Source organism: Theropithecus gelada, chromosome X (assembly GCF_003255815.1).
Source record: "Theropithecus gelada isolate Dixy chromosome X, Tgel_1.0, whole genome shotgun sequence".
Taxonomy (NCBI): domain Eukaryota; kingdom Metazoa; phylum Chordata; class Mammalia; order Primates; family Cercopithecidae; genus Theropithecus; species Theropithecus gelada.
The window spans coordinates 105,211,842-105,226,816 of NC_037689.1; the positions used below are offsets into that span (position 1 = coordinate 105,211,842).

Consider the following 14,975-nt stretch of genomic DNA (forward strand, 5'->3'; position numbering starts at 1 on the left):
CATCATTATTAGACATGATAGTCATACCCAGCAAAATAAAACTTTTAAATAACTAATAATAACCAACATATGTTGAGTGCTAACTTTGTGACCAGCACTGTTCCAAACTCTTTTACTTGTATTAAGCTACTTAATTCTTGTAACAACCCTAAAAGATAGACACTGTTATTATCTCCATTTTATCAATAAAGAAAATTAGATAATCGGAGTTTAAATAATATGCTGAAAGTCACAGAGCTAAGAAAGTAAATGATGGATACAAATCCAAGCAGTTGACTCCAGAGCCCCTGCTTCTAACCGCTATGATATATTGCCTCTATGCTACAGGTACAGGGCAATTTAATATTTACTTCATACCCTCAATGTCTTTGATAGATACTAGGATCAGTTTTCTATTTTAAAAAGAAAGTCAAAATAATGGCAAAACATAATTTAAAAAACCAGAAGATTTGTAAAACACTATCTGCATGCAGATTGATTTTGACAGTACCAGCACACATTCGAGAATCCTTTTGTATTACTGTTCTAGGTACAAAGCAAAAATTTTGGAGATCATTTAATAAAAGTACTAAAGAAATACTTCCCATGAGTTAATTTTATTACCATGTTTTCAAAATGTCAGCAGAAGTGTAAAAAAAGATTCCTATTATATTTATGCCCAAATCACTACCAACAGATCTAATTCTACAGTCTTTATTAAGGTTATTCATAAAAGTCTGACACCTCTGACATTTTTAAAGATCCTGAACTTCCTACTCCAAATATAACTGCAGAGATTATTAAAAAGACTGCTGTCTGAATGGTAGCATTATAGGTAGTTATACTTTTCTTATTTATACATTTAATGTATTATTTCCTAAAAAGCCCACAATAGACATTTATAGTATCACTGTTATAATCAGAAAAACAATTTTTCATTGAAAGTCAATGAACTAACCCATTGGAGCTCTCAAATGGCAATATAATGCTAGGCATCATCAAAGGTTAATTAAGAATTGAAATAAAGCAGAAGATACAGGCCTGCCTGAGGCAAAAAAATGTGAAATGAATACAGATCATCAGGGCATGTACCTCAAACGACATATTTTTCAGTTCACTTAGTAGAATACACAGCCTAAACAGCGTACATGAGACAAATAAAAAGACAATCTAAAAAATATGTTCCCAAATGATGATACATAATGTATCATACACTTTTTCTAGAGGTAGGGCTTAAGAATCTACATTTTAAACCAACTCCCCCAAGTGATTATTAAGCACATTAAAACCCAAGAACCACTATAGTAGGTGCTCGATAAGTGCTTGTTAGCTTGAGTATGACATTTTAGTAAAGCAGGCTGAATGTTTGAGTTTACTTGGTGCTCCAGGTCTGTGAGTTAGCAAAATACATATATTTGAAGGAGTTTAAAAGGATTTCCAAGGAAGTATAAGAACCAATGGAGTGACCGAGGGAAGAAGGGAGATATGACAATAAAACATCTTCATGTCTTAAATAAAACAGAAAAGTAAAATACCTCTTTCTGATTATCTTTTTCTTCAGATAATGGAATCTGAAAATATGGATTCTGAAAATATGGAGACAAAAAATATGGACTTTGAGAGTGTTTCTTCAGTTACAGCTCTGGAAGCCCTCTCTAAGCTACTTAATCCTGAAGAAGAGGATGATTCTGACTATGGACAGGTGGTCATATACTTACAGTTGAATTAGTTTTGTTTATGGGAAGTTGTGGAATCATATTTGAACAACCTGTTCCCACTAGCTGTGGGAGCAGAGCTGTGTCATTTGATACATTCATAGGAAGCTACAAGGCTGATTATGCATGACAATGTAACCTCTAGTACATTTCTAGCAAACATAATTATATTTTTCTAAACCACCTGAACACTGAATAAGAAAATAGTTCTGTAACTATGGTAGCAATAGCCACATTTCAAAATGTTGTCATTTATATTTATGGCTAAAGAATGCCTGACAACCATTGCAGAGTGGTAGCTAGGATTGTTTAACCCTAGACGATATTTCTATAAGACAAATATTTTCAGTTATACAGTATTAATTGGACCCCCAAGTACCAGTCCCTTAATTTTCTAATTTGTCTACACATTAACGCAGAACAGAAAGTTTTTGAGCCAAATAATAGGGCAAACTAGCTTCAGTCTACCAAGATTGTCTTCCCAGTAATGCACAAATAAAGTTGTGGAGTCTAATTAGTTGAGTAGCATTTGGGGTCAGGATAAGTAATGCCAGCAAGGCTTGCAGTAGCAAGATGGGCTTCATTTTTGGTAGAAGAGTTCCTTGAACTGACCTTTTACCACTCCAAGGTTACTGCCAGTATTCCCAGAACAATTAAAACACGTTTATATAACTCCCCTCTCTCCATTCTCCTATTTCTTAACTATCAGTGAGCCTTGGCTATCAGATTGCCTATGATAGGGCAAACAAAATTTGGGGCAAAAAATCCCATAGTATAACAGACTATGTCAATTTGCATAAAATTATTTTAATGAAGTGTTTTGTTATATGACAAATTTACCATGAATAAATCATCTTTCACAAACGTATGTATCAATTTACTCCTCCCAAAATTTATTTTTGCCACAATGTGGAGGAAAAAGCAAGCTATGAACAGGCAGCAAATTCAGTGGCTCAGACTGACACTGAACTGAGGTACCTTCCAGCTTAGGTGGAATAGGGCAGAATAAATAAGAGGTGAAATGGAAACAAAATTTGTAGAAGAACTGAGTCAACTTGGAGCCAGGATCAGGAACCAGGAAGTTTTAGTGAGGGAAAAGTCTTAGTAGAGGCTGAACAAAGAAACATCAGGACGCTAAGGACAGCATTGGCTATACACAACAAACAGGACATAGGAGAAAAAGTTAGGAACAATATATCAGTGAAGTTGGGAAGGCAAGCTCATTTTTGCTACCTTAGTTGAAGTAGCAGAATAATAATTTTCTGGAGCCTACATCCTAGGAAAGGTAAGGTTATGCCATATAGAAAAAGTATATCAAGTATTTGAGAAACAGTAACCTTGAACATAGTGAAGTGGAACTTGTAACTGTGACAGATTCAAATATAAGGATTTACCCTGGTTACAGAGCCTATTCCATTTGGTGTTTATGGTTGGAGGTGTTTATTTGCATCTAGAGGTGTTTCTAGGAGGAAAGATGAGTGCTTATGAGAATAGAGACTAACATAATATTACTGAGTTGTACAGTTTATAAAGGAAAATTACTATAATAATGTATGATTCTGTATATCTGGGTTATAAGCAATTTTGAGATAATTGGTCATTCAGACACTACAGTACAGATATCATTAGAGGACACAGAATTAGAGTATCAGAACAGTGGGAGAATAAGTAATGTTTCTAATGAACTATTACATTTTCCAGGAGAGAAACTGCTTTTCATTTTTTAACATGTATTAATCTTGGGAACTGTGGGATGATTACAAGAGTGATGTGTTTTTGAAAATATGCTCTCTGAAAACAGCAAGAGAACAGTTGCATACACATTGCTTCATTTACACTATCCCTTTTCTATATGACTTGTTAAGAATCTGGGAGATTGGGGAGAGAGTGTGTCTGTCATTTTTCAAACCCATGAGGGGATCTTAAGGCCTGTGGGAAATAAGGTTCACTGCTCTTCACAGACATTATAATGAGGATGTTCTGTCTTACATATTACAAAGTGGCATGAATTGCAATGATAAATTGCTCAGATAATTGGCTGTAGATTAATGGTAAAGGCTCAAATGATGTTCTAATAGAAAACAATTGCCAGATGGTTTTTAATGCTTTTATGATCCCATTCTGTCTTTTAACTTGAAATTTTTATTTTTAATCATTTATTTTCATTAAATTAATAAATTGAAATTCCTATGTGTTCTGAGCCAATCGCTGTCCATGGAGAGTATACCAATTTTTGTCATGAATGTCCAAGATTTTTTTCTACTGCTTTTAATTTTACGTGGAAGGCAGCACTCAACAAGAGGCCCTCATGTTCTGAGAAATGCTTTACTCTGATTGACTATTAGTGTTCTGATGATTAATAATTTAAGAAAAGTACTACACATTTATATGACATTAGTGATTAAAAAGAGGGAAAAAAGTCCCAAATATTATCTTGGGATTTTCACATAAAAATGCCTGTAATGCCTTAACTGCAGACACAGCACTTTTGGAACACCTTTTGAAAAGGAATAGTTACTGTCTCAGACACTTTTGAGATATTATAGATTAATTTCTGATTTGTAACTTTTGGAATAGTTTCACATAATAAAGACCCATGTGAGCTGTTCCATCAGCTTTCAAGGACAGACACTACTCTCCTTGCCCAAACAAGACATTCTAACTTTTGTACATGTCTAAAGTCTTAGGAGATGAGGACAGGGGCCTGAAAAAAGAGAGATAGAGGTGCTAGTTGGCCAGTTGGCAAGAAGATAATAATTTTTTGACTGCCAGCAGTGGAGTGAGTTGGTGCTGCAGGGCATGACATCAGCAAAAACAATAGTAAGAAATTGGGATTTTCTTGAAATATCAAAGAATCCCTGAGACAGGCCAATGAGGTGGTGTCGCTATAGCAATAGTGTAATATGTGTTATACTTAGTTGAAAAAACGAAGACTGCTTGTATTGGTGAATCAGGGCAAGTCCTTTGGGGATGTGCATGCTTGTGCAGAAGATGGAAAAATAAACTTTTATGAAGACTGAAGTACATCAGCATATATTAGAGACTATTAATTTGTGGTTGCTGTTTAAATCCACTAGTTCAGTGTCATAAGGCGGTGGGACAGGGAAGTGTTTCATACCTATAGTGGAAAAAAGTAAAAGCAGTTATCAGGGCTTTTGAATGATTAATTTGAAGTCTGAATACTTAGCTTCTGCTTAGTGTTAGTTTTTATTTCTATAAAACTTTCACATACTCTGTCCTCCATCTGACTACAACCAGACACTGCTAAACCCCGAAAGTGTCAATGCCTTTATACTAATACTTGGTTCTAACCTTCATAGAGATGAATGTGGCTCATTCCTCTATCCCCAGGGATACATGAGTCACTGAGCTGGAACTAGGGATTTAGCCTGACCAAATATCAATTCTGCCCTAGAGTCTATTAAACCAAAGACTTTTTGAAAGAACAAGGAAAGCATATTCACAATAGTACTTGGCATCTGTCTTTCTGTTGTATAACAATGATGGGTAATTAAACTGGAAAGCTCCATGAGTTTTTTTGATGGAAATCCTATCAAATTTGAAGTATCACTAGTCATATAGGTTATACAAGTATTAATTATAGAATAGTGAACCTTTTCTCCTCCCTCAGACAAATGGTTTATCTACTATTGGAGCCATGGGTCCTGGGAATATTGGACCACCCCAAATAGAAGAACTCAAAGGTAAGTTATTTAACAAAGCAGTATAGATCAATATAATATTTTCCTTGGTAGAAAAATTATAGGGAGAGTAATACATACTAATACTAGTGTTTATTAAGATGAACTAAATAACAATGTATTGTATACTTGGAAATTGCTAAGATAGTAGATTTTAAGTATTCTCATCACAAGTAAATGATAAGTAGGTGAGGTAATCCATATGTTGATTAGCTTGAGTTAGTCATCCACTGTGTATATGTATTTCAGAACATCATATGGTGTATCATAAATATATACAATTTATGTTTGTTCATTAAAAATGGAGGAATGAATAAATAATTTTTAAAAAGAGAAAAGGTGAACTAAAATAATCATGGAAATGATGAATAGCCATTTACATATAAAGATGCTGTTTTTACTCTACTACTGCAGGTAAATAGTTTTTCTAATAATGGAAAATATATTTGCCTTGAATTATCCACATTCCTTGCATATTTTCTGAGATAGAAGACCAAGAAAGTCATGTGTGGTTAGATCATTTTTTATTTTTTAGGGTCTATTTACCAAGATGCTTAGCTTCTTTACCTTCTACCTTCCTATATTCTAGCAATTTCATGGAATTCATTCGTTGAGTTATTTAATAAATATTTATTGAGAACCTATTATGTATCAGGCAGTATGACCATCTCTGAGACTACAATGCAGATCAAAACAGAAAAACTCCCTGTTCTGATTGAGCTAATAGATTTTTGGAGAAGACAATAAAACAAGCAACTACACAATTTTATCTTACATTAAGATGCTTATACATTAACGTCTTTGAGTTTACTTATTAAAAAAAAACAGGTCCAATAAATGAGGCTAAATAATATTTTTACATTTCCCCAGCATTTTGAGTTATACATTTTTAGAGTTGAACATTTTACAAATCTTTAAAAATATAAAAAGCTTTAATTCTGTTGGTCATGATCACCATTAACCAGAGGATAAGAAGGGAGAGGAAGTGAATTTCATTCATCATTTTAGTTAATTGCAAAAGATTTGCCTGGACAAATGTTTAAAATAATGGCTAAAATGAGGTCTAAGGATGGTTTTAAAATTTCAGTTATTATTGCTATACATACTCAAGAGGCTATTTGCCGTACTTAAGAGATATTCGCTCCATGGCAGACTAGTTCACATTTCATGTATTTCTGTGCTGCCTGTATTTCTGATAATGTAGGTCTAATAATCTTTAAATTCTGAAGGCAACGATTCATATGTAAAATGTTACATATAAATCTGTAGTTAGGCTTTACAAAGCACATGCTAGATAGAAGCTGATAATTTCAAAAGAATTGCCAGAACTGAAAACCTGACAATTGGGTACATTTCTGAGAATGCTTAAAATGACTCAAAGCAGTGTTCTTCACCTAATGCAGGTCTCCACTGGATACTACAATAGTTAAAACAAATGTAAGCTGTGTTTTTGCGTGCCTATGGAGCCTATCCACTTTTAAACATTTAAAGATGACATGCAGAAACCCAACCTCATGCTCAGCTCTGCATAAAGGACAAGTGGTAGAGATTTTCTTTAAAGCTTGTGTCTACATGAGGAAAATCCTGGACTAAAAAATGATCACTGTATCCACTGCTTTCAGTTTCTTTAATTGATATTATTATTTTGAGAATTATGTCATGCTTGCATGGAAAAGATATCAAGGGGTTTTTGTATAGTAAAAACAATGCAAGATAAGACATTTCTCTCCACATCCGATTGATTGTAGTTGTGATTTTTTCTTTTACATAAAAATATTTTAAAATATAATCCTATTTATGTTTCTAGAAAAATGTATAATATTTCTTTTCATGTGTATATGGAGAGAGAGAGAGAGAGAGAGAGAGAGACTGGAATGATACACAACAGAATACTAACCAGAATACCAACATTGATCATCTCCAGGCAGTTGGATTGTAGATTATTTTCTTCTTTTTATTTATGTGTTTTTGCCAAATTCTCTACAGTTATTATTATAATTCTACAATGTATTGGTTCTGTATTGATAGAAACATTTAGTCAGTAGTTACTAATTTAGCTTGTTTTGACCAGAAAACAAGCTAGTGATTACAAATAATGTTTTATTTCAATGATCCCAAACTGAATGTGAAGAAGAACAGGAGCAATTTAGAGAAGGAAAAAGCATGAGCTTCAGCTTTATCTTCCCTTTCTTCACAGTTATCCCTGAAACCAGCGAGGAAAATAACGATGACATCTGGAATTCAGAAGAGGTTCCAGAAGGAGCAGAACATGATGATATGTGGGATGTTAGAGAAATCCCAGAGTAAGTCAAATGAAGCCGGAATGTCTTTAGGAGTTTAAGTTAGCTGTGTCATCTGATAGCATTTTATTTTTTACAAGATTCATAAAGTAACATACCACATAAAAGATAAAACTACAGTGACACACAGAAAGCATCTGTAATTGATGATTTTTTTCCTTCTAGAGCAGAAACAAGTAATAAAGCATAACACCTTCCTTTCAGTTATTATCTAGCAAAAAATGAAAAATATAGTCATTTCCATTATACATTTATATTTAATGTCAGTTTGTTGTATAATGTGGAACTAGCAGTTGGAGAAAGCCAGCCCATTAAATTGCAAGCATTCATACAAACTAAATTACAATGCCATGTTTATTGTCAAGGACTTGCTTTTAATTACTCAATGTTCCACAATTTTGGTAAAAGGCTATGTTCTCTCTCCAATTATCAATTATTACCCAGACTTGTTTACTAGATATTCTAAGATTATGTTTAGTATTCAGTGTGTTTTGGAAGCAGGGTTCAAGACTTGCTTTGTTGCCTTTCCAATACAATCAAGTTATAAATATGAAATTTATAATTACTATAAAAAGCCTTTTATTATGATTTTAAAAGTACTCATACTTTTAATGAACCTTAAAATATATTTATATACATAGATGAAATTATTGGTCAAATAGACTAAGCTTTACATATATGTATTTTGAAATAAAATTTGGATTGACTATTTAGAATAGCAGGGTAAAACAAAGCCAACACTTACTAAATTATAATGTACTATATAAATTCTTAAAGACTTCTATGGCAAGTGATCTGACAAGTTTTCTAATACTGAATACAAAACTATCCAGTATATATATATATATACATTTTTATATATTTATATATATTTATATTTTTTATATTTATACATATTATATATATATTTATATTATATTTATATATTATATATATTTATATATCTATTTTAAATATTTATATATTTATAGTTTATATATGTATATATTTTTTTTGAGACAGAGTCTCCCTCTGTCGCCTAGGCTGGAGTGCAGTGGCACGATCTCTACTCACTACAACCTGCGCCCCTCCTGGGTTCAAACAATTCTCCTGCCTTAGCCTCCCATGTAGCTGGAACTACAGGCACATGCCACCACGCCCAGCTAATTTTTGTATTTTTAGTAGACATGGGGTTTCACCATGTTGGCCAGGCTGGTCTGGAACTCCTGACCTAAGGCGATCCGCCCGCCTCAGCCTCCCGAAGTGCTAAGATTACAGGTATGAGCCACTGTTCCCAGTCAAAATTGTCCAGGATAAAACAAACAAACAAAAAACTCCGTGCTTCCATCTTCTACATAAATTCTGAAAATAGAAGCTGTGGGAGACTGCAGATAATTAACTAGAAAGAAGTGTCCAGCTTTCAAATAAACAATGTCAAGACCATAAACCTCATAAAAAATCAAAGGAGATTTTAAAACATTTCTTAGAGAATGAAGAGAGTAAATTTGAGGTTATGTTTATATAGTGCCCACATATCCATATGAAAAGTAATAATTAAGTCACTTGTTTGTCATATTGTCTAACAAATGTCAAATATCCATATGCAGCAAACTTCAAATTTGAGTAATTTTTCCCTTTTCATCCTGATGTTTGATGTTAGGTAGATAGAACATCCATGAAAGCTTTAAATGAATAATAACTTCGGGTTATTATGAGGAAAATTGCTTTATAAGATTTTTAAAATCTTTATCTTCTACCTTATGAAAATACATTTTAAAATTTCTCAATGGATACAGAGGAAAATAGTAAAGAATATGAATAAGCATTTCAAAAAAGAAGAATCACAAGTTGCCAAGTAAAAAATAACAAGGAGCTGAGCTAAGGCACTGGCCTTGGGGAGAAGTATGAGGGTCTTTATTTGAGTGAGTTTTGAATGAAAAGTTGGTATTTGGTTAGATAAAATGGATGAGAGGAGTGCATCAAAGATGATGCTGAAGTTATTAGTTTGGGTGACCAAGGAAATGATAATGCCATTAACTTTGATAGGAATTATAGGTTAAGAAGAATCTGTGAGTTTGTCCTTCCTTCCTTCCTTCCTTCCTTCCTTCCTTCCTTCCTTCCTTCCTTCCTTCCTTCCTTCCTTCCTTCCTTCCTTCCTTCCTTCTTTCTCTCTTTCTTTCTGTCTTTCTTTCTTTCCTGAGACAGAGCCTTACTCTGTTGCTCAGGCTGGAGTGCAGTGGTGTGATCTTGGCTCACTGCAACCTCCGACTTCTGGGTTCAAGCGATTCTCCTGCCTCAGCCTCGCAAGTAGCTGAGACTACAGGTGCATGCCATCAGGCCTGGTTAATGTTTTTTGTATGTTTTTGTAGAGATGAGGTTTCACCAAGTAGGCCAGGCTGGTCCTGAACTCCTGGCCTCAAGCAATCCACCTGCCTCAGCCTCCCAAAGTGCTGGGATTACAGGCGTGAGCCACAGCGCTCAACTAAATTTGTTTTTTTTTTATTCGCCAACACCCCACCCCCCGGCTCCGCCCATTGTTCACTGCAGCCTCAACCTCCTGGGCTCAAGCAATTCTCCCACCTCACTCTCCCAAGTACCTGGGACTACAGGTGCACACTTTATTTTTGTGAAGACTGTGTCTAACTGTGTAGCCCAGGCTGGTCTCAAACTCCTGGACTCAAGCAATCCTCCTGCCTCAGCCTCCCAAAGCACTGGATTACAGTTGAGAGCCACCATGACTAGCTGGTTTTTGATATGTACACTTTGAGTTCTCTTTGGGACATCCAGACAAACCCATGTAGTAGGCAGTTGGAAAATTGTGTCTGGAGCTCAGGATAAGAGCAGGAGCTTGAGCAAATCCATTTAGGAGTAATGAACATATAGATCAATCCCTTCTGTTTGTTTTAACCTGGCTTCACCTTCATAAACACTTGGTAGATGTTATAGCCTATTAAGAGAAAAGTGCCCCATAGCAAATAGTTGCTTTTTGTTAGCCATGTTCAAACTCAGAGAAATCCCTTCTTTATTTTTGGGCGTTCCTATTGGCAAATGGTCAGAAGTTCAATCTAGTCCTTTAGTCTTACTATCCAGAGATTTACAATTTCTTTGTTAAGGTAGCATTAAGCAAAATAATAATAATAATAATTTGTAAGTATTTGTTTCATTCTATCCGAAGAGATGGGGTACCTTGTGGTGGATGCTTCTACAAACCATTCTATTCCTGGCCCAAATTTGGGAGGGAGGAATGATTTGTGAATTGTCATGCGAGCGGTGAAATATCAGGAAAATCTTTCATTAAATTCAGAATTCTGTAAGACTAGATTCTAAGCACTGTAGTGTAGCTGTGCTGACTACATTACCAGTGTTTCTATTGTAGAATTTTAGCCGTAGAAATCATTTAGTTCAAATTCACCCCTCCCTCCCATAAATCATACAAATGTAGAAACTGAGACCCCATGAGTTTGTGACTTGACCAAGGTCCACAGTTAATGACAGAAACAGTACTAAACCTGAATTTTCTCCTCTGCTCTGTGGTTTAAACTTAGCAGAGGAAGGTTTCTATCAATCCCTAGGTTATGGACTCAGTATTTTTCTGAGCCATTGTTTTTCAGGAACAGACTTTCCCTTTTTTCTTCTACTTTGAATCTTATTAGAATCTTATTAGAAGTTCCCTCAATCTATTTTATTTGTCTAGCTCTAAAACAGTTAAAGGTTTATTTTAGAAAATAATAGCAATCCTGCTTTTCAGTGTTTATTTTTGACCACATTTCTAGACTTCTTTTCCTTTATGCTCTATTATATGCCTGAAGACCTGCAACCATTTTATTTATTTAGTCTTTGTATTTTTTCTAATAGCATGTCCTCATAAGTTTCTAGTTTTCTGTTCTTTGACAGGAAATTGCTCTTTCATCTGAGTCCCTATAATCATTGATTTTTTTTTTCAGGTATGAGATTATATTCAGACAGCAGGTGGGAACTGAAGATATATTTTTAGGGTTGTCAAGAAAGGACTCCTCAACAAGTTGTTGCAGTGAACTAGTGGTAAGCCTTTCCTCCCCTTCTTCATTTTCTATATGACCGTTGTAGCTAAATTGACTGACTATTGTATACATAATATTGTAGGCAAGGTTGTAAACTCTTTAAAAATCGTGGTTGCCATGTTTCAGGTACTAGGGGAATAATGGGATAGACAGTTTAAAATTGTTAACCTGTACAAAATAAACTAAGTTTACACATTTGGATGAGATTTACAGATAAACGTAATAGAATCATATGACACAATGCACAATTTCTAATTTTATTGCTATTAAAACTTCCCAATTGGATTGGACTGGATTTTCTTTCATCCTAGTTCCGTCCCATGCATGCCAACGGATTGGTTATTAACTTCTGATGAATTGACAGGCAATCAGAATGAAATATCTCCTTCCCCGCATCTGTCTTATCTCTTATTTCTGTATTTCTTGTAATGACTAAGCTTACAACGTGGTTAAATCCCACAGAAAGGGATTTTCTTAATTTTGGGATCTGACTTCTGATTAAAAACATTAAGAAAGACATCTAAAATGTTACTTTGCTTTCTTATCTGAATGACGCTACAGAATGTTGGAGAGCATCCTTTACCAGGTCACTGTTTCTGTATAACAGTTGTAGCAATACCAACAATATCAATGATACCACCTTACTTTTGCTTATTTCATCCTCATAATGACCTTGTTGAAAAATCTGGGCCTAACCTAGAATGCGGAATTTGATTCATTTTAGCAACATTAACAAGTAATTCTTGTGTTAAAAATTTATTTTTTGAGATCAGGAACTAACTTTGCTTCTATTTTTTTTCCTCCTTTCTTACAATACATTATAGAATACTGTGGTGCCCATGGGAGATGCGTAATATTTTTTCCTTAAGCAAATGATAAATAGAATTTCTCTTTTGCATGAATTTCAGGTTTTCTCTTATTAGCAAAATCTAAGACATTCAATTGAATCAAGTAACATAATGGGAATAGTGGCTTTAAGTACCTCAGGAGATTTTTCAAACTCTAATGAGTTAAGGTTTCAAGTAATCTTGAAGTAATTAGCTCCCAGGGTTTTACCAGTAATATTGAAATTCCTCTCTCTTAAATTATTGTTAAATTGTGTTTTTGATGTGTAGTGTTGGGGATTGCTCTAAATTCTGGAGGAATTCTAGGCCCTAAATAAATAAAACTGTTGCAAGCCTTACCGTTTCTCTCATGCAAAAATTGCCTCTAGTTTTAATAATAAAGGTATCCTGAATGAAGAATCTCAGAAACTAAATCATACCTCATAATAGAAATATATGGTTTATCTAAAACTCAGTAAGTGTATACAGAAGACTTGGTATTTCTCTCAAATGAATTTATAATCAACTGGGGAGACAAAACTAACAAAAATGAACTAATTTTATTATTAAGAATTAAACTCAGTGTAAACAATTATAAGTCTACTAGAGGTTCAGAAGATTGGGATAAGTCATGGACACCACTGAAAGGCAGCAGCAAATAACACATTTGTTGATGCTATGGTACTTTGTCACGTGTATACTGTTTCTTTTCTCTTTCTTTCCTTTATTTCCCTTTGTTTCTTCATTTATTAAATCTTTAAACACTTAGTGAAAGTTACTACATACCACAGACTATCCTAAGTACTAGAGATACAAAAATAAATGATAAACAATCAATTGTCCTCAAGGAATTTACAGTAAAGGAGATTGACACCTAATAAATCACTGTAGTTCAGTATGGTAAGTACATATTTAGAGGCATATACCATGAATAGAATGATGGTTACCAGAGACTGGGAAGGGTAGTGGGCAGTGGGGAGGTGGAAATGTGGGGATGGTTAATGGGTACAAAAATATAGTTAGATACAATAAATAAGATCTAGTATTTGATAGTACAACAAAAGGATAACAGTCAGCAATAATTTGTTGTACATTTTAGAATAACTGAGGGAGTACAATTGGAATGTTCATAACACAAAGAAATGGTGAATGGTTTAGGTGATAGAAACCCACCCCATTTACCCTGATGTAATTATTATACACTATATGCATGTATCAAAATATCTCATGCACCCCATAAATATATATTTCTATTATGTACCCATAAAAATTAAAGATAGAAAAATAAAGGCATATATCAGGTACATAGTGACATAAAGCAGGAAGGGATCAACTTCAAGTGGATAATATTTCTACAGTGGACAACATTCTAAGAAGGGCATTCCAAGCAGAGGTAAGAAAGAGCACATGGAAAGGTATCCAGGCATGAAATAGCATGGCATATTTGAGTAAGCAGAGAATATAACAAGAATAAAGAGTAAGTGTGGGTAATAATGGACTAATAACCTGACTCTCAAAAAAGATAAAAGCTGGTAGCTTTTATTTGTAGCTTGAATGTTATCCTATAGGCATACTAATGACACCATCCACTATCATTGCTTACTCCACTGACAAGACTCAGAGTAAATAGGTTGTTGAGCCCACCTGAAGTATTTCTTGCTCAAATGTATATGCTTATCATTCTTGTTGATAATATGGTGTTTCCTAGAATCTAAGACATCATGAAATTGTAAATGCGCCATTTATTTAACAATAACAATGTTTCAGAGGAAAATAGGTATAATACCATATTACACCACCATTGATTGTGCGGTGCATCTCAATATCAGAAGCATTAAAATGTGGGGAAAATTGTACCTGAGAATTGCCTGAATATGTTATTTGAGTCCTGGACCTGGTCTATATGTAACAATCCAATCCAAAAACTTTAAGAAGAAAACCCTTACTTAAACCGAGTAAGGCAATAGGAGTACAATCTGTTTACGTACAAGAAGTGATTTAGGGTTTAAAATTCACAAGGGCCATCCTTTCCTTTACCCTCCCCAGACTCCAAATAAGAAAGCAAGATTTATGAATGCTAAGTCAAAGCAACGGTCCTAAACAAAATTCTGCATTAGGAATGTCTTCAGCAAACCCTTCGAACCTCAAACCCAAAGAGCCCCATTATCCAAATACTCCCTGCCCTATTGTTATCCTCTGCAACTGCTTTACTCCTGAGTTTGTAGCCACCAAGTTTCCCTTGCATTAATCTATATTTAGGTATTTTAGAGCTAGAGCTAGCCAGTGGTTTACAGGTTTGTTTTGTTTCTAGCTGTCAAGCTTTTTTTTTTTTTCCAAATAAAATTCTATGAGTAAGCCCAGTGTAGTAAACATAAAAAGTACCACTGCCTTGTTTAAAAAGGTACTATCACCCATGAGGCAGCTCTTAGGAGAATGG

At 34.4% G+C, this 14,975-nt stretch overlaps 1 protein-coding gene across 2 annotated transcripts in view; it reads left to right on the top strand.

Moving 5' to 3' along the window:
• Positions 1–14,975, top strand: part of PIH1D3 (PIH1 domain containing 3) — a 37,451-nt gene that overhangs the window by 6,500 nt on the left and 15,976 nt on the right. For both annotated transcript variants that reach the window (XM_025373030.1, XM_025373029.1), the window contains 4 exons: positions 1,541–1,681; positions 5,326–5,398; positions 7,593–7,698; positions 11,619–11,715. In XM_025373030.1, coding sequence (XP_025228815.1) covers positions 1,544–1,681; positions 5,326–5,398; positions 7,593–7,698; positions 11,619–11,715 — 414 coding nt within the window. In that variant the 5' untranslated portion in view covers positions 1,541–1,543. The remainder of the gene's footprint in view (positions 1–1,540; positions 1,682–5,325; positions 5,399–7,592; positions 7,699–11,618; positions 11,716–14,975) is intronic.